Consider the following 19889-nt stretch of genomic DNA (forward strand, 5'->3'; position numbering starts at 1 on the left):
TTGCCCTTATTGTAAAGTAGCTTCTCTCTAAAGTAGTTTTTATTCATGGTGACAACACTCCCTAAATAAAGACAACAACAGCTCTCGTGTGCTGTAAAACATGATTATTTAACTGTGGCGAGTGAGAGTCACAAACATGTCTGAGATTGAATTTATGAAGCCTCACATTGCAGCTCTCATGAAGCGTAACATTCTAAGAGGAAGCTTTTGTCATGAGGCTCTGGGATAATCTGATTTAATTCTCCAAAAAAGTACACATCTCCCATAGTAGATGTTGTAAACTATCATTGACTGACAAGAAAAACAGTTGGGCTGTATCCTTTCTACCTTAAATAACCTGTTGCTATGGTGACAGGTAATGTCAAAGTATTTCCATTGATTGTTTTTTTGAAAACCATTTTGTATTTACAAGCTCATCCTATTTCGCAAACTCTATCAATATTTAAAGAACAGTTGTGTCTTTTATATTCTGCTTGTGGTTAGCTGGCATGAAATGTCAAGCAGTGACAGCGAGTGTGTCATGTAAAAGCTAAAAAAGTATCAGAACAGTAACAGTAACAGAACAGTCATAGCACATAAATATACTTTACCTTACACAGATAGACCTAAAATATTGATGCTTAAAAAAAAAAAAAACTACCCATGTACTACATACAAGTCTTTGTTTAAATAAATAAATGTCACCCATTCATGTAGAGGAGAATATGTTGACATCATAACAAATGACACAATAATGAAAAAAGTTGAATTTGCAGTTTATGTCCCCTGCATTATTTCACACAGAACACCCGGTTAAGTTAGACCCATTAACTTTATTTGTCAGAATCTCAAAGCCTCTACGTCCCCAAACAATACATTCAGTATATACATTTGGCGGAGAGGTACTGTACAGGTACTGTATGTCATGTTAGTGCATACACAGGAAGAAAATGTACACAAACCCATTCTATGCAGACTTTAACAGTTGGGGAAAAAAAAAATCATCTTAAATATAACAGCACACACATCCAGGAGATGAGATCCTATTAAAATTATACTCAGTTGAGGCAATGAAAAATAGCAGTGCACACACACACGCCTCCTTTGTGTCCTTTGCAAGAACACTTGTCAACATGGGTGGAGCGATGCAAACGCAGATCTCCACCGAGACAAAGCTGTCTCCTCTTTTCTCTCCCTCTTACCTACTCCTCCCTCATCCTTCAATCATCATACTGTAACAGTCATCTTTTCTACAGCTCTCCTCATCTTTTAGCCCATTTATTACCCTTGTCTGTCTTTTCAACTACTTTCATAATCATTTAATCTAATTTCATTTAAATTACTATAATTTTTATTTAGCTCTTTCAACATCTCTTTTGTAAACATTTGTCTAAAATCCCTTATCTCTTGTCGCTCTGCCCATAATGGACCTTTAAACTGTCTTGGTTCACCCAAAAATGAAAACACAATTTACTCACACACAAGTCATTCTAAAACCCACATGACTTCCTTCTGTGGAACACAAAACAAGTTATTTATTATTAGATTATTTATAGAATGTCCAAGCTGTTCTTTTCCATACAACTTTTCTGTTCTCCACACAAAGGTATCATATATGCTTTATGTTTATTTAGTCCATTTTGGATCTTGAAAGCCCCTGGTTCCCATCCACTTTTATTGGGATTAAAGAGAGCAGCTCAGACACTCTGCTAAGCTTCTCCTCTAAGTGTTCCATGGACCAAAATAGGTCATACAGGTTTGGAACAACATGAGAGTGAGTAAATAAAGACAGAATGACCATTTTCTTTCTTTTATCTGCATTTACAAAGCCTTTACAACTCCTTACATGTATACATTCATCTTCCTTTAGAATTAGGCAAATCTTACTCCCTTTTCTTCCACAGAAAAGCACACAAGTGCCTCACTGTAATAACCTGGGCACATGGCTTGCTTATTAAAGCTTATGGATGCATGTTTCTACTGACAGACAAGACAGATATCTGCACTGACCTATCTAAAAACAGCCTCCCTGTCTCTGCGAGCGCTCTCCCCTGGGTCTGTCTCTACAGCAACACAAATGCATTTCCAGGAAAGACATGTTCTGTATATCATGCTCCTCTTCATTGAACCCCTGGGATTGAGGGAATTGGAGATGGAGCAGTTGAGAGCCATTTCCTTTAGGTTTGTTTGAATAATTACAGAATGACTGGAAGAGCTGAATAGCCATTAACAATGAGATGCTATCAAGAGCATTAATAGTTTTACATATTATCTAGTGAAGGGTTGTGGTATGTGGTTTAACAATGTCAAGGAGATTTTAATCTAAGAACAAATGCTGGAGTTCAAATAGATGATAGTCTTGATTTCATACAGATTTACTCTAAACCTTATTTAGCTTTTCTTTTGAAATCTTTTAAAGAAATAGTTCAATAGTTAATTGAAAATTTGGGGTCACCTCTACATTGTAAAGTTGTTTTTGTATGATATGTATGATGCATCTTAACGCACCTTATTTACATGTACTTGAATGAGATTTGAGAGCTACGGCATGGGGGAAGATTTTTATTTTTATTTTTTAGACCAAAGTTTTCGGTCTATATCTCACACAAAGCTTTTTAGAGATTTTGTGTCATTTTTGGACCTCAGCAGCATCTGTCCCCAGTCATTTAATTAAATACACAGGCTTTAATTTCAAAGGCTGTACCAAAATTGCAATTTGCATTATTATGTTTACATACATAGGAGAAAAATGCACAAAGAAACTGCTGGGTGATGGCAGACTGGGAAAACTTGGTCAAAAATAGGGGCAGGGGAGATCTGTTGACAAAGCTGTAATCTGATTGGCTGAACTGGTTACCATGGCAAATAATGCTCCAATCAAAGTATCAGTCTTTAGATGGGGGACGATTACAAAGAAATGTAAGGTCAGATATATGGCACACAGAGAGTCTTAGTAGCCTAGGACTTAAACATCAGCAATAGTATTATTATTATTTTTTTCTCAGTAATAAATTACAGCCACAAAACAGTAATTGAGGGCAAATGTTTGCAAATCAGTTTGACATACTTGACATACTATGTTGTCTTTTTTTTTTTTTTTCAAACCATGCATTTACTGTAAAAGGCTTTAACCAAACAGAAGTCACTGGCATCACACTACAGTACAGAGTGACTTTCCATATAACTGATGGTCAAACCACAACCTCAAGCGAACACACAAACAGAACAGCTTTTTATTGCGTTTGGATAAAGAAGCTATTCCTAAACCAAAAGGCAAAATTTAAGATGACAGAATGGGATGAGTCAAATGTATCAATATATGTAACGTTATTGTACCTTACTGATCGGTGGATGGATGAATTAAATTGATTTTCTGAGGTAGACAATACAGGCATATTTTGTTCTCCTTGGTAGAGATCATCTTAAACTTGGGTGGAGTATAAAGTGACAAGTTTTTTTCCCCCTTAAATTAAAAAGGTCCTTTTTCACAATTTAGAAACATAGGGCCACACACTGCAATCCAGTTCTCTACCCTGTAGGGTGACCTAGATCAAGTGTCTGCTACATTATCTGAAATGCTGGCCCTGTCCAAGTACACTTAAATGGCACCATCCATCTCTTCTTCTCCAGAGTCTTTAACCAACCCTTGTTTTTTCCTCGCTATAATCTGTTGAACAAGTTCACTAAGATCAGAACTACAGTACGTAGAAAGAGTGACGTTAATTTCAGTCAGAACTTCTCTTTTTGCACAAATGTATTTGGACATTTAAGTCACAATTAAAATAGCATAAAACAAAGCAAGTGAATCCTTTTTCAGAAGCAACTTTTTTTTACTATTGGTTATTCAACCGCCAGTGTTTGGTGTAATCTGATTACCAAATAATTAGTTACTGTAATCAAATTGCTTTGTATAAAAAGTAGTGTAACATGCTACATTTTCAATTCTAGTAATTAGATTACAGTTACTGACATTAAGTTAATAACTTTTAAGTACATTACTTGGGTTACACAGGTGTAAGTAATGTAATTACTTTTTCAATTTAGAAATCAGTAAAGTAATATGATTACAATTTTATAGAAGTGATTAATAATTTGTAGTGCATTACTTTGCTGAGTAACTTACCCAACACTGGTAACCACGAGTGTTGTTCTTCACATTAACTATGGACAAGTTCAATAACCAGAAAATGCCCAAATATTTTCTTTATTTATTATTATTGCTTGAAAAAGTGTGTTTTTGTTGTATACCTTTAAAATAAATTACACATGCAACATTCATAAGTTTTTAAGTGTGGCTTAAGTGTCCAAATACTTTTTGGGGCCACTGAATATCTGTCTAACTGAGAACTGTAAATGGTTTCAGTTGTCTGAATTTTACTTTTTCTGTATTGTTTGAAAATGTTTGTTCAATAATAATAATAATAAAAATACCAAACCCGCATGACATTGTATATAAACAACAATATAGTGACAGGAAGTCCAGATGATGATGTTTTGGCAATTAAAATAGGATTCAGTCTCTATGTCCATGTATGTGATTTATGTGTTTTGAGATACAGAAATCGGTAGTAGAAACAGAACTAGCACAAGCCAGCTAGTGAGACATCATCCAAATATTTAGACAGTCTATGACTAAAGATCCACTTATGTGAAGAAAGAGGGAGTGAACATGTATGGGTTTAGGGAGAAGGCATGTTTGAGTAGGTAATGCTGCAAAGAAGTTATTTTCTTCTGTACTCTAGTCAATCCTACTCCATTAGTCCATTGAACTCAGGCGAGCTGAATTGGGATCAAGCAATCTCCCTTTTTGCCTCTGGGAATTCAGTAGCACTTAAATATAATGATGGTTCTTTGTCACCATTTATTAATGCTTAATAAACACCCAAACTCATGTTATTAAATGTTTATAACAAGCTTATAAGATCCAACATGAGTTATTATGAAGGAAACAGAAGACAATCATTTTCCTCACAAAGTAGTCTGTATCCAATGTTGTATGACATATTCTTTAGTGTTTTTTAAGCATTTATGAATGACTGCATTAGCTGTCCTGCTGTAAAGTGCTACTATAGTGTCCGTATGGCCACAGGGTAAAGCAGGGACATGTGTTCAGCTCCTTTGATTGGTAGTTTGCGACTGGAGTAAAAGTAGATGATCTCGGGTACACTGTCAAACAGGCAGCTGTTCTGACCCAGTACGTACTTATTGTCTTTGGTCCTAGACAGCTTCATATGCATGAAACCTTGACTGCTCCTGGAGGGGGGATAGAATAGAAATGGCAGAAAAAGTGAGAAGGAAAGGGAAATGTAGATAAAGAGAGAGAAAGAGATATTGAAAGAGAGAAAGGGACAGTTTAATAAAGGAAGAGAAGCAGAGAGAGAGAGAGAGAGAGAGAGGGGGGGGGGGGGGGGGGGGTTAATAGGGAGAGGAGAAAACAACAACAACAACATCTGATTAGTTTTCAGACACCAGCACATTCATGATATACAATTCCGCCGCACTTCTGTTCTTTGGCAAACACATCACGTGGTGCACTGAAATGTAGGGTTGGAGACCCACAAGCTTTAATGAGTGCATCCATAGAGCATTTTTAATGTTGTAAGGTTTCATCGGGGTAATGAATACAAAGCAAATTAAAAGCTTTCCTGCACTAAACCAAGGACAGAGTGAACATGGTTACCTTGTGACACTTTTGCAAAAATAAATTTTATGTTTTGTGTGCTTTGAATATAAAATTAAAAGGAAAATGTGGTTTGTGCTATTTTCAGCTGTCAATAGTTTACATGTCTGCTTCTGTGGTAAAGACTGTTTTGTGTTTTTGAAGGCATTTGAACAAACCCTTAATGCTAAGTATTAAACTTTTAAGTATTAACTTGCAGTAACCCCATTAAATACCACATAGACTTATACTGAAGCCATATTTAGGGACCATAATATCATAAGCTGTGTCCGAATACATGCACTGTCAGAGTAAGTACTGCATTTGATGAAGAACATACTTCTCGGCAGGTAATAAAGGATGTTCTTTAGGTATGCAGGTGAGTAGTATGAATACATTCCTAGACATACTTTATCAGGGAACTTTGGCATTGTCCCATAACCCGAATCTACAATGCAGCAACAATCAAATAATATTTTTTCTTATAAATATTAATATTATATAAGAACATTTTCTTAAAATAATTTACTCTAGTTTGGGTTAAATGTTTTTTTTTTTTTTTTTCAGTGTTTTGAATATGACGTCTTCTCAGCTTCTGTGACATTATGGAGTGCCCGGATGCACAATTCAGTATCTTGCTGGATGTAGTAGGTCATCCGTGTATTTATCGCTACTGTTTCCGGACATCCTACTTAATTGACATACTGCTTTTGGCATACTATATAGTAGGGAAGTATGCATATTTGAATGCGGGGATAGCGATAGTTGGGCTAGTAAGCAACCATAGCAATCACCCAGAACACCTTTGTTAACGCACAGCAATGTTGTGGTAACCACCCAACACCCAATACTTATCTATGCCCCAGTGCATGTGACAGAAATCCCCTGTCTAAATGAGAGACAGGGTAGAAAATCCATTCAGCTGTCCTAGCCTATAAACTGCAGGAACTGTGTCCATGAAAACAATGCTAAATCACCAGGGTGAAGGCGGAGAAAAGGATAAAAAAAAAAAAAAAAAAAAAGTTACTTGGCATTTAGCAGAAGCGTTTCACCTAACGAGACTTACATCACATTAATTGCAGTCAACCTGAAGCAATCGCCACTTGGAATTGAACTTGCAACCTGTGTCTTTGCAGCCTAGATTCCTAGCTATACTCACACTTGGAAAAGGCCCAACAGACACTGGGAATCTTAAATGAGTCCAGTTCACACCTTGCTTATCGCTTAATTGCATTTGTAAATGCTGCAATCTCATTGCTGCACCAGGCGATGAAAATTGAGCAATAACGAGGTGAACCTGTATAGGGCACGCTAAATGCCTAAACGCAGTGCTAAATTTAGCCTAATGTACCACATTCTATGCACATATGTATGCACATTCTAAGAGGTAAGTTGAGTTAGCATGTGTGTCCACTGGCGTAGTGTGAGTGGATGAGCAGACGTTTTCAATTCATTTTCTATGGGAGGTGAGCAGCAGGCTCAGGCAAGGGATTGAGGGATTGACTAAGCAGAGCAAGCAGTGAAACTGTCAAAAAGAGGGGCAATGCTAAACTTTAGGCAAATAAGAGTCAAAACGCCAGGTAGAAGCCAATCACTGTGAGGTGAGGGCAGTAACATCTATCATAAGCATTTCAAAATCTGCCAGTTGTGCTGTAGTTTCTGGTGATTCAAAAAGCAGTTTGCATGCTCATTGTGGCTAGGCAGTGGGTGGGTTAACACAAGTGAATTAACTTTACACCATGGGCCCTATTTTAAAAGCACTAGCACTTCGCACAACACTATGCCATAAGTCATACAAGTAAAGTCATTGGGCATGGCCATGAAGCTTTGGTATTTTGTGCAAGCATGCGCTAAGTCTAGGCACAAATGGGTTTGCCGAAATTGTGTGTGCAAAGCGCTAATGGGCTAGGTCAAGCGCAATTTAATCCTGAGGTCCTGTGTCCCATTATAATGGACTTCACTGTCAAGCACCAGCGATATAAACAGACAGTGCATTCATAAGAAGTTAGTAGTGAAAATGGACTACATGCTATGATTTAGAATAATAGATATATGGACTTACATTCTTTTGTGCACTACCCTGTTGAATATCAGGCATAATGTAAGCACCAGCTAATATTAATAACAGTTTACTTGAGAACTTGAAGTAATCTTTCCTTAATTGAAAAATACTTGAACATTAAATTCCAAAGTTCAAAGGCATATTAGTCTTTGTTGTGGTATCATAATTGGTATCAGGAATAGTGACATTTTAGTGGTATTGGTATTGACTACCGAAATTTCGGTAATGTGATAACCCTACCTTGAGCATTCAAAATAAAGCTTGCATTTATCCAACTCTACAGTATTTCTGGATATACAGTATTTTATGACTTCATTAGCAATATTGCAAGCAATCATGTACCCTACTGAAAACAACCACATTGTACATTTTACAGACACACCACCAAAGTGGCAGATCTGTGTAATTTTGGGCAATTTTAAATGTATTTCTTCCACATTGGTGGACATGTAGGTTTAAAATGAGGATATACTGTAGAGCAAGAAGTGGAAATATTCATTGAATATACAATACTGTGCAAAAGTTTAAGGCACTTGTGAAAGATTTTGCATTGTGAGGATTTCTTCAAAAATAATGGCATAAATAATTTCCATTTATCAATTAACGTCATAAAAAGTCCAGTAAACATGTATTAAAAAAAAAAAAAAGCTAAATTAATATTTGGTGTGACACACTTTGCTTTCAAAACAGCACCAATTCTCCTAGGTACACCTGGACACAGTTTTTCTTGGTTGTTGGCAGATAGGATGTCCCAAGCTACTTGGATAATTCGCCACAATTCCTCTATCTATTTAGGCTGTCTCAATTGCTTCTGTCTCTTCATGTAATCCCAGACTTACTCAGTGTTCAGTGGGGAGCTCTGTTGGGGCCATGCCATCTGTTGCAGGGCTCCCTGTTCTTCTATTCTATTCTATTTTCAAAAGGAATGTTTGGGAGTCTAAAATGTATATTTCCTATTGACACACTAAAGCTGAAGATATTAATAACCATCTTAAGACAAATGTTTTTGTGAAACATCAAGACTTTTGCACAGGACTGTATATTAATATATATAAGCCTTTGCTGATCTGTAAATAAATCTGTAACAATCCACCAGCAGGCAATTATGAGCAGCCTGAAGTAGCTCAAAACACTGTCTCTAGTAAGAATATCCTTCAATCAAACAAATTGTTTGCTATCATTAAATATAAATAAACCCCACCATCTCCTCCACACATCCTAGTTTAGGGCTCCCATTGCTCTCTGGCTGATTAGCTGTCTGTCATTACCAGAGTCTTCATCATCATTAGGAGAGATGAGAAAACATTTCAGCTGCCGCAGACCCCTGAGAGACCCGTCAGCATGGCTGCTAGCACAAAAGAACCTGCTAAGAGCATCTAAAAGCCTGCGCTAAAGGTTTTGTGATTAATCCCCCCATCTCTCCACAACCAGAAAAAGGCCGGAGGTTCTAGGAGACATCTGTAAAAGCTCAAATGCACCAATATGGAAATTTATTTACTCAAAAGATAGCCATTCTCTTCCTTTTAAGGATTTGATTTCCCACTAACCATATCAGTGACACGAGAACAAAGCAAAGCACAATATGTAAGGATTGCTGATAAAAGACAGGGGTGTTCAGGCATTATATAGGCCATCACTGCCTTTGTGCTGTTATCATTGGATACTTATTTTTTCTTTTTTTTCTTTTAATCCAAGTATTCATTCCACTTTATAGATCTGAAAGAGGAGTTAATGCAGTTCATGGTATTGCAGTGATTTCTCATTGTTAACTGATATGATTCAGAGGGTCTTATGTGTGTTTATGTGTGTAAGTGTAAATATATCACTACACTGACTTGGCTCATTATCTGTGTGAAGAAGAACATAATATGTAATTTGGCGATCCATAAGATCATACTTCTACGAAGTATCTTCCTGTCACTTTTTATAAGCCATCTTCAAAGGAATGTTCCAGGTTTAATACAAGTTAAGCTCTATGGACAACATCTGTAACATGCTGTAGATTACTACAGAAAATAATTTTGACTTGTCCCTCAGTTTGCACCATGCAAGCAGACTCTTTATGGCATCCTTGCATAAGACATATGAAAGTTACAGGGTTTACCAGCTTTATATGGTCAGAACTTTGCATTGACATGGTTAGTTATCAATTGTATCACTCTAGTCTCATGTTAATATCAATAACTTTAAGTCTTATGGCTATACTTTTGAAACAGTATGTATTTTTATCCCAGTGCAATGCCTTGCCCTGTTGACTTACTGTACATTAACATTACTGTAAGCACAATTTTTGTTTGTTACAAACTGAGGGATGAGACATTTTTCATTTTCTGTGGTAATTGACAGCATCTTTCTGACATAATATTGCATCTACTTTAACCTGTATTAAACCTTTAAAATACAATTTTCATTAAGGTACAGAGCAAAATCTCTTACGTTAAATTAAAACTGAGAAGATATAAAGGTAACTCTGAAGAAGCTGAAAACCTGCTGGTGATTTTATTATATGTAAAATGAACAAAAATGCAAACGAGAGCTTGGTTTTATAGTGCGTTTAAATTACAAGCCAAAAGAGTGCATTTTAGCACAGATCTGTTCTCCATTTCCTCACATTGCTTGTGGTCCTGGTGAAGCTGAACATCAGCACACTGTTAATTCATAAACTTTTACTTTCCCTCCATTCACAGGAGATTTATATCTCTCCCTACAGCCATTTTCACGCTTTCTCCATCCATAAACCAGGCTGCCTCTAAAGTCTTTTTGCAGTTTAAAATCATAAAGAGACTGGGCTCATTCATATCACTTATGCTCTGCTCTTACCACTAATCTTAGAGACAATAGTTCTGTACTTAAACCTAGTGAGTTGACTACCTAGAGAGCATTTTAAAGGTGAAGTGTGTAATTTCTGGCCACTAGTGTCACCAAACGGAATTGAAAAAATAATGAAATAATTAAAGATTTCAAACAGGTGTTCTGAACACTCCCCATCTGCCACTGGTTAGACAAACATAGTCCTGCCCCAAACTCACATCACTGGATGACCCAGAGTTGTTGTGTCATGCTGGTTGGATCCTCAAACAAAGCAATGTTTTGAAAGTTCCACAGAGCACAATGTTCAAAATCAGGGGGTATCAGCCTATGTGTAGCATAATTATATTAGTCTATCCACATTAATATGGGATCAATTAAAATATTAAAGTAGTTATAAACATACTCATTCTATACTGAAAATTCTCAATAAAAAGTAGCTCAACATAATTAAACTTTGCCTATTTTCCTCAATATTTGTGTGGTACCTTTTTTATGCTTATTAAAGTATCATGTCAGAATCAGAATAAGAATTAGCTTTATTGCAAAGGATGCTTGCACATACAATGAATTTGTCTTGGTGACAGAAGCTTCCTGTGCATAAACAATACAACAACAAGACATAGATAATAATAAAAAATAAATAAATAAACATAGAAATACCGATTAGCAGTGTTCAAGCCTTTAAGGTCCTTTAAGTTCACATGCAACAGATATTAGGTATTAATTAGATAGCCTGAAAGCAACTAAAACAACGTTAAAGTGCCTTAATTTTGAGGAACATCAGGTGAGGTATCACAGATATGGTATTTATTACATTCCTGATTGTTACAGTGCTACCAAGAGGCATAGGTATGCAATTGTTTTCATGTGTCCTCAGAATGACCCCATACTAAGTGTCTCAAAGTTTGTGAAAATAACGTAACGTTTGACGATAAATCAAAATTGAAAAATTCCTTTGATAACTTTTCATTTTGGAACTCAAGAGAATCTTTCTGCACTGGTTTGGTTTTGATCGGGCGAGCGGCCTAGGACTAGTTCGAGAAAGTAATCTTTTAAAATAATCAAGTATTTATTGAACATTTTGTTTCACACCAATGGTACTTAAGGCAAACTTGTTCAGAATGAGGAGATCTACAATATGGAATGGATAACATGTTTCTTTTTGAAACACAGCGGTATATACAATGATTTACATGCCTGTAAAATGCAATAGCGCCTCACAGTGGCCAATTTTTAATTTTGCACAGACCTCTTGGGCCAAGAAACAAATAGGCCTACCAAGTTTAATTCTGATCGGCCTTATTTAACCCTATATAAAAGCTGCTGAAAGCTGATTGGTCGATGGCGGCCACGTTTTTAAAGATATGCAACTGTCCTCATAGACCTTGACGGCACCTTGGAGAAATACACTGCATGCAAAATTTCAAGTTGACCGAACCAACGGTTCCATAGTTAGAGCTATTTTTGTTTTTGTTTTTTAATTATTATAGTGCCACCAAGAGGCAAAGGTGTGCAATTTTTTTTGTGTCCTCAAATTAAGCCCATACATATGTATACCAAATTTGGTGATAATACCTCAATCCATTTAATAGTTATAACCATTTTAGTAAAATTGACACGCCCACTATGAACATTTTGGTGACAATAAATCAAAATTTAAAAAAATTCCTTGAACAACTTTTCATATTGGGACTCTGCTGAATCTTTCTGTGCTGGTTTGATTCTAATTGGGCAAACGGCCTAGGATGAGTTCATTTTGAATTTCTTTCAAACAATCCAAAATAGCGGGAAAACAAACGGGCGGAGCCAAAAACACATTTTGTTTCTAGCACTTACGGTTAAAGAGTTATTTCCCAAAAAGTTAATTTTCTATGTTTTGATCACTTTAGCACCACCGTGAGGTCGATCGAGGCGAGACTTTGCACCATTGTAGACTGGAGGAGTACTACCTTCCCCCAAAGTTTCAAGTCTCTAGGCCTTACGGTTTGGTCTGCACGATCAGTTTTAGGGCAGAAAAACAATAATAATAATAAAAATCCTTACAAAAACAATAGGGTTTCTAGCCCTTCGGGCTTGAACCCCTAATAAAACTAAAAAGTGAATAGAAAATACAAGTATATATAGAAATACAATAATATATATAAAAGTATGTATAAATACAAATCTGTTATATACAGATAGTGCAAGGGAATGTAATGGTAGAAGAGGTAGGATATGTTGGATAAATATAAATAGACTAAGCTGTATATTGCACATAATTATTGCTCAGTGGGGCAGTTTTAACTGTCCATGAGATGGATAGCCTGAGGATTAAAAAAAATGTTCTTATACCTGACGGTTCTGGTGCTCACTGCTCTGTAGTGCCGGCTAGAAGGCAACAGTTCAAAAATTTAGTGGGCTGGTTGAGCGGGGTCCGGAGTGCTTTTCCAGCCCTTTTCCTCAATCAGGAAGTGTACAGTTCTTGAAGGGATGGCAGGGGGCAAACAATAATCCGCCCAGCAGTCTGAACTGTCCTTTGTAGTTTTCTGATGTCCGATTTTGTAGCTGAACCAAACCAGACAGTTAATTAAGTGTAGAGGACAGACTCAATGGCTGCTGAGTACAACTGTATCAGCAGCACCTCTGGCAGGTTGAACTTCCTCAACTGGCAAAGGAAGTACAACCTCTGTTGGGTCTTGTTCACAATGGAGTCAATGTGGGTCTCTCACTCCAGGTCCTGTGAGATGGTAAAGCCCAGGAACCTGAATGACTCCACTACTGTCACAGTGCTGTTCAGAATGGTGAGCAGGGTCAATGTTGGGGTGGTCTAAAGTCTACTATCATCTCCACTGTTTTGAGCGTGTTAAGCTCCAGGTTGTTTTGACTGCACCAGAGAGCCAGCTGTTCAACCTCCCTTCTGTATGCAGACTCATCACCAACCTGGATGAGGCCGATGACAGTACTGTCATCTGCAAACTTCAGGAGCTTGACAGAGGGGTCCTTGGTGGTGCAGTCGTTTGTGTACAGGGAGAAGAGTATTGGGAAGAGCACACATCCCTGGGACGCACCAGTGCTGATCGTACATGTGCTGGAAGTGAATTTCCCCAGTCTCACTAACTGCTGCCTGTCTATCAGAAAGCTGGTGATCCACTAACAGATAGAGGTGGGAACAGACAGATGGTTTAATTTAGTCCAGAGTATAGCTGGGATAATGGTGTTGAAAGCCAAACTGAAGTCCACAAAAATGATCCTTGCATATGTCCCTGGTCTGTCCAGATGTTGCAGAATATGATGCAATCCCATGTTGACTGCATCATCCACAGACCTGTTTGCTCGATAAGCAAATTGAAGGGGATCCAGAAAGGGTCCAGTGATGTCTTTCAGGTGGGCCAACACCAGTTTCTCAAATGACTTCATGACCACAGACATCAGAACGACAGGTCTGTAGTCATTAAGTCCTGTGATTTTTGGGTTTCTTTGGGACAGCTTGATGGTGGAGCGTTTGAAGCAGCAGGGAAATTCACACTGCTCCAGTGATCTGTTGAAGAACTGTGTGAAGATGGGAGCCCTGTGCTTTCCTTGTCTTTTGTTTCCGTAAGACCTCTTTACAGTCTTAACTACAGGTTTAGCTGATTTTAGTTTCTGCCAATAGGTCAGAAGAAGATTAGCCAGACAGTGATCAGAGAGTCCCAAAGCTGTTCTAGGGACAGAGCGATATGCATCTTTATTGTTGTGTAGCAGTGATTTAGTATATTTCTGTCTCTGCTGGGGCATGTAATGTGCTGTCTGTATTTTGGCAGTGTGTGATAAGCAAAGGATGTGAGGATGGCTCTGTTAAAATCACTGAGAATAATAATAAATGAGTCTGGGTATTGTTGTTCTGTGTCTGTGATCTGATCAGCCAGCTGTAGCAGCGCTGCACTCACACACATTTGTGGAGGAATATTCACACTCACCAAATTAAACGAGGAAAACTCCCGTGGCTTACAGTTGATAAAGAGTGCTTCTAAATTAGGACAGCACATCTTCTTTAATGTTGTTACACCTGTACACCAACTTTCACTGATGTAAAAAGCATGTTCCACCGCCTCTCGTTTTCTCTGTTAATTCCACAATGCGATCCGCTCTGAACAGCTGAAAGCCCGGCAGATGTAACGCGCTGTCCGGAATGGCTTCACTCAGCCAGGTTTCTGTGAAGCACAAGGCAGCAGAGTTTGAAAAGTCCTTGTTTTATGGGTGAGGAGATGTAGTTTGTCTGTTTTGTTAGGAAGAGAGTGGAGATTCGCTAGATGAATACTCAGCAGCGCTGTTCGAAAGCCGCGCTGTCGGAGCTTGACCAGTGCGCCGGCTCGCTTCCCTTGCTTATGTCTCTTAGCGCACTTGAACAACACAGCTGCGCCTCCGATTTAAATGTCCAGCTAAACGTCTGAATAGTCAAAAAATGGGAAAAGATTGTCTGGTATGTGCTGCTGAATGTTCAGCAGTTCATTCCTGGTAAAACTGATTGGAAAAAATAACTAAACACAGGACAAACAAATAAAAACAACAAAATAATTGGAGAGCTCCACACCGAGGCTACCATCCATGGCACCATCTTGACATCATGTTTTTAGCTTAGCAACATGCTAACCTCAAAGTACACTAGAATCAATTGTGAGTCAAGTCTCCTGTGCACATCATGCGAGAAGCGTCATTTGTGTGCTGCGTGTGGTTCCATTTCAGTTAAGATGCTATCTAGGGACAAGACAGAAAGCTGGCTAGGTTTTGGAACAGAGGTCAAGACTAACCAAAAGCTTTAGCAAGCAATCAAAGATGTTTTATCATAGATTAGTAATTATCAGATCGCTCTCTTGTTTACAAATAAACATTTCTTATTTTAAACAGACATTCAGTCTAGAAAAATATGAAATGCTCATCTGTAATGCTGAGCACAGCCAGGAAAGTTTCATAGTGGCATTAATATTTCAGTAGACTCAGACATGAATGGTTTGCATGTAAGAGTCTCAGTGGACTGATTGTGTGTAAAGTCTCAGGTTTAAAGGCAAAGGTTTCTATATGGCTGTCAGTTCTGGTTTAGCACAAAACTCATGAGGGTTCCCATATTACACAGATGAGAAACATACTGCTCACTCTGCCAGAGTCCCTCTTAATAAACCGAAACACCTGCATTTTTGTGGAAATTGGCACAAAAACCATGACAATCTTCTTAACTCTTTTTCTGTGTTTATATGTGTCCTCATGGTACTGAATATTATTCATACCAAAACAGTGAAACATGTAGACTTGAATAGCAATGATTAGATTTATATTAGGTATATTGTACAAGTAGCACTTGTTTATACAGTATTTATACAGGAAGTCATTTCTAGCAGATAACATTCCAAATTGAATGTGTGCCATCTGTGGATCACAACAGACTTTAAGATGCTAAAGCACTTTGAAAAGTTACTCTGGATAAGAATTTCTGATAAATGCCTTAAATGTCAATATAATGCAAGAATTATAGTTCAATCAAGACAACTCTCAGAAAGATTTAGCATGTTTATGTGGGTAAGACATATGAATAAAATATTGGTCTTTGCGGACTAGATCTGCTACACTGCTGCATTATGGATACTTACTACTACTAGAACATACTGAGTTAGCATGTGGACATGCTGCTGAAAAATTAAACAAATACAATCTCCATGTAGCAGATCTAGACCGGTGGAGCTTGGGAGGAGGAGGGATTCAGAGAAAACTCTTGCAGTGCGCTGCATTGAAACCAGCTTACTTGCAAACTGAACAAATTTAACTGTTAGGCAAAGAGAGAGAACGCAAGTTGATTGTCTACCCGAATACACGTCAAAGGACCTATCAGCTTACATCATGTGAGCCGATTGGCTTGACATATCACATGTGAGCGAGCTGATTGGCTAACAGATATCAAAGAACCTATCAGCTTGCACCATTCAGAGTTTCATGCCTGAACTTAGTCATTATCACAATGCAAGATAATTGCACTGGGATAAACCATAAAATACTGTACACACTGTTTTGTATATTCACACAACTTTATACGTTTTTATGTGTTAACATTATATTGTATGTGTTAACATGACACTAGTATGATACAATTGCTTACTAACCTTGTCTGTGCAAAGCTTTGATCCAATCTTTCAATTCTTTGACATTACCGTGTAACACAGTAACTTTCATAGGATATGCACAAGAATACCAGAAAGGGACTGTTTACGTAGCGGAAAATCTAGCTACTGGAATTTCACCAGTTGCTGTAAGTATAAGTGGCTCAGAAATGACACACTTTAGCTTTAATAAGATGCTCATCTGCCTGAAACAGTAGCTATATAGCTAAAATAATGATTTAGGCAACTTTACAGATCACTTAACACATACTTTTGTAACAGAACAATTAATGTAAGCGCTTAAGCAAAAAACCCCTCCGGAATGTCTTAGTCTGACTTCCAAAACCTCTTTCCCCATCTCTCGAACTCCCTCTCTATCCTTCATGAGCTGATAAGAGGTGACTGCTCTAAAGGTGAATAAGTCACTTCATGGTCACATTGCCTTTATAAAATGTCAGAACAAACCAATCCAATCAGAGGCCATTCCACACGCTCTTTATAACCCTGCTGCTCCCCTGGGCTTTTACCCACTGAAAAGAGCTGCCGACGGGCCACCACAGGCAGCCAGCAGGTCAGGGAGAGAGGGAGCGCCGGTCTGGATTACCTCAGTATTGTGGCACGTCAGCATGTCAGTGTTTGAAGCATGGTGAAAAGGTTACTTGAGTGGTGGACTGAAAGAGGGTTGAGAGGGATGGGTACACGTGGAGGTGTGAAGGGTTAAGAGGTGACTCCGGTTGCTTTTAGAGAATGACACGTCAGCAGATGAGCCTGGGAATGACTTATATGAGATGATCTCATGCTGAAACGTGGCAAAAAATGGAGGACATGATAAATGGACTTGGTATTTAAAAAAAATTCTGACATTTTTAAAGTGTAACTTTTTTTAAATATATTAATATTTATTTATATTATATGAATATTATTTTTAATTATTTATAAAATTATATTATAAAATATAATCATGTACACACACACACATCTAAACATACATATACATAAATATAATTTATACTTCTAATATATATTTTATATTTAATAATTATTTTTTATTTATAGCATTTATTATATTAATTATTTGTTTAATTATATTATTGTTTATACCAAATAATTATTTTAATTAATTCGTATTATTAGTACGAAAGAAAAAAAAGGGGGGTGGGGGGCTGAATCAGGAAATTATATAAGCTGGACTCAATCTTCAGTTGTCTGCAACGTGACAGAGTATGTGAGCTAACCGCTTGGTCACGACACGAACAGAAAGTCTGACTGTTCTTTTCCTTGACTATGATATAATCTTACCGTCAAATGTAATTGTTAAAAAATACAATTCGTCATCATTTACTCATCCTCAAGTAATCTATAATTACAGTAATAACATGTTTTGTTGCCAAATGCAACATGTGAAGTAATGCAAATTGATATGAGAGCTTCGGAGGAGGGAAAGATTTTCAGTGAACAACCTTTTGTTTTTATTGGAAGAAAGTCAAACGGTTTGTAACAACATGCGGTTGAGTAAAATATGATATCTTTTTCATTTTTTGGTGAACTATAACTTTAAATGTATGCATTTTGTCAAGCAGCATTGGTCAAAACAAAACATGTTTGGTTCTGTGCAAATTAGAGTTCATTTTTAGTGTATCTGATGTGATTGTTAAATATTGTGTGTACAACAGTGTGTGTCAGTGAGATTCTTACTTGAGTGAGAGGGAGAAGTCATTCTTACTGGTCTCACTGTTTCTCACGAGATAACTGGCCTCTTTACATAACCTCAGCACAGACTCTGCGTCAGTCCGGCTAATCGCACCATGATACCAGCTGCGAATGAGAGAGAAAGAGACAGTGAGAGAAAAAGTGAGCATCAAACAAAATACCAACTTTTAGAAATCACATTTCTCAGTTTTGTGCAACTGGAAAATGGGTTGAATAAACTCACAACTGACTCTCCAGGGGCATGGAGGGGTCTATGCGCTCGCCAACTGTGGGTGTGCTGTGATCTAGTGAGCTCATCTTAGTGTTGACCAGGCAACCGCTGGAGTGACGCTGCAGTGGTCGGGATTTCACCTCTTTAGTGGGTGACATTCTGGACTTTTCCATACCGTCAAACTGCACTGTAACAAGAGAGAAACAGCAAATATTATAATAATAATATTGACAGTATAAAACAAAAGTTTATTACAAGGCTCTCAGGAATACTCAATTCTGATTGGTCAACCACGGTATAATGTAGTCAAATATTTTTGTATACTGGCCACTAAAATTTATTGTTGACCAATCAGAATCTAGGTTTCCTCAGTGGCTATGCTAGAATCACTCTGTGGTTCCTTATTACAAAATACTAATTTCAACTCAAATTTATATTTTTTAATGTCCATTTAAATGTATTTGTCAAGTAGCCAAATAAATATCAGGGTTCCCACACTTTGACCAGTGAATTTCCATAATTTGTATGACTTTTCATGACCTTTCATGACAGTCGTTGGTGATTACTGGATAATATTTAGACTGATTTGATAATGAATCATTCAGACCCATTCGTGAATCAGTTCAGATGATTCATTAAAACTGAACTAACTAGAAATAATGATTTGCTCACAAATCTCACTATGGATTGTTTTGGAAGTTTTACTCTACACAAGTAATTTCTAGAAAACTAAATACTTTAGAGCAGGGAATGACTAGAAAATATATATTCAATATATACATTTCCATGTTTTTTCCATTACTTTTAAGATTGTATTAATTTCCATGACTTTTCCAGGCCTGGAAAAGTTCCTGATATTTTCAGGTTTTCCATGACTGTGGGAACCCTGTAATAAGTAGGGATGCACCAATCCGATACCTGGATCGGTATTGGCTCCGATACTGACATTTTTAACCCAATCGGTTATCGGTCTGATGAGCGCTATCCAAATCTGATTTTGTGTGTTAGTCATGGTCATTACCATAAAAGCACCATTAAAGCAGTCCATAAGACTCGTGCATTTTATTTACTTCTTGAATCTCAAAAGGCTGTGTTTAATAAATAAATATAAGTCTGCGCATGCAGCATGCTTCAGTAAATGTGCAGTGCTCTGTTGTGTCACACACACATAGCATGCCCGCGTGGGGCTGATGAAACGCTACTGTATTCAGCTCTCCGACCGGAGTGCAATATGTGATCACTCCGCATGAGCAACATCTCAGATGTATATGCTCGCTTATAACATGCATTAAAATCGGAACCAGAGGAGCAATTCACCAGACTTTGAATGAAAAGCATATTACTGTAAACTAG

At 37.5% G+C, this 19889-nt stretch overlaps 1 protein-coding gene across 6 annotated transcripts in view; it reads right to left on the bottom strand.

Moving 5' to 3' along the window:
• Positions 1–443: 443 nt before the first annotated feature.
• Positions 444–19889, bottom strand: part of LOC127455805 (SH2 domain-containing adapter protein F-like) — a 212181-nt gene continuing 192735 nt past the window's right edge. For 4 of the 6 annotated variants that reach the window (XM_051723945.1, XM_051723942.1, XM_051723947.1 and 1 more), the window contains 3 exons: positions 18549–18723; positions 18311–18430; positions 445–5232 (listed from right to left, as the gene is read on the bottom strand). In XM_051723945.1, the coding sequence (XP_051579905.1) occupies positions 5046–5232; positions 18311–18430; positions 18549–18723 (482 nt within the window). In that variant the 3' untranslated portion in view covers positions 445–5045. Of the gene's footprint in view, positions 5233–18310; positions 18431–18548; positions 18724–19889 lie in introns of all 6 variants that reach the window. The other 2 variants (XM_051723944.1, XM_051723943.1) reach the window with 1 other exon arrangement.

Source organism: Myxocyprinus asiaticus, chromosome 18 (genome assembly GCF_019703515.2).
Source record: "Myxocyprinus asiaticus isolate MX2 ecotype Aquarium Trade chromosome 18, UBuf_Myxa_2, whole genome shotgun sequence".
Taxonomy (NCBI): domain Eukaryota; kingdom Metazoa; phylum Chordata; class Actinopteri; order Cypriniformes; family Catostomidae; genus Myxocyprinus; species Myxocyprinus asiaticus.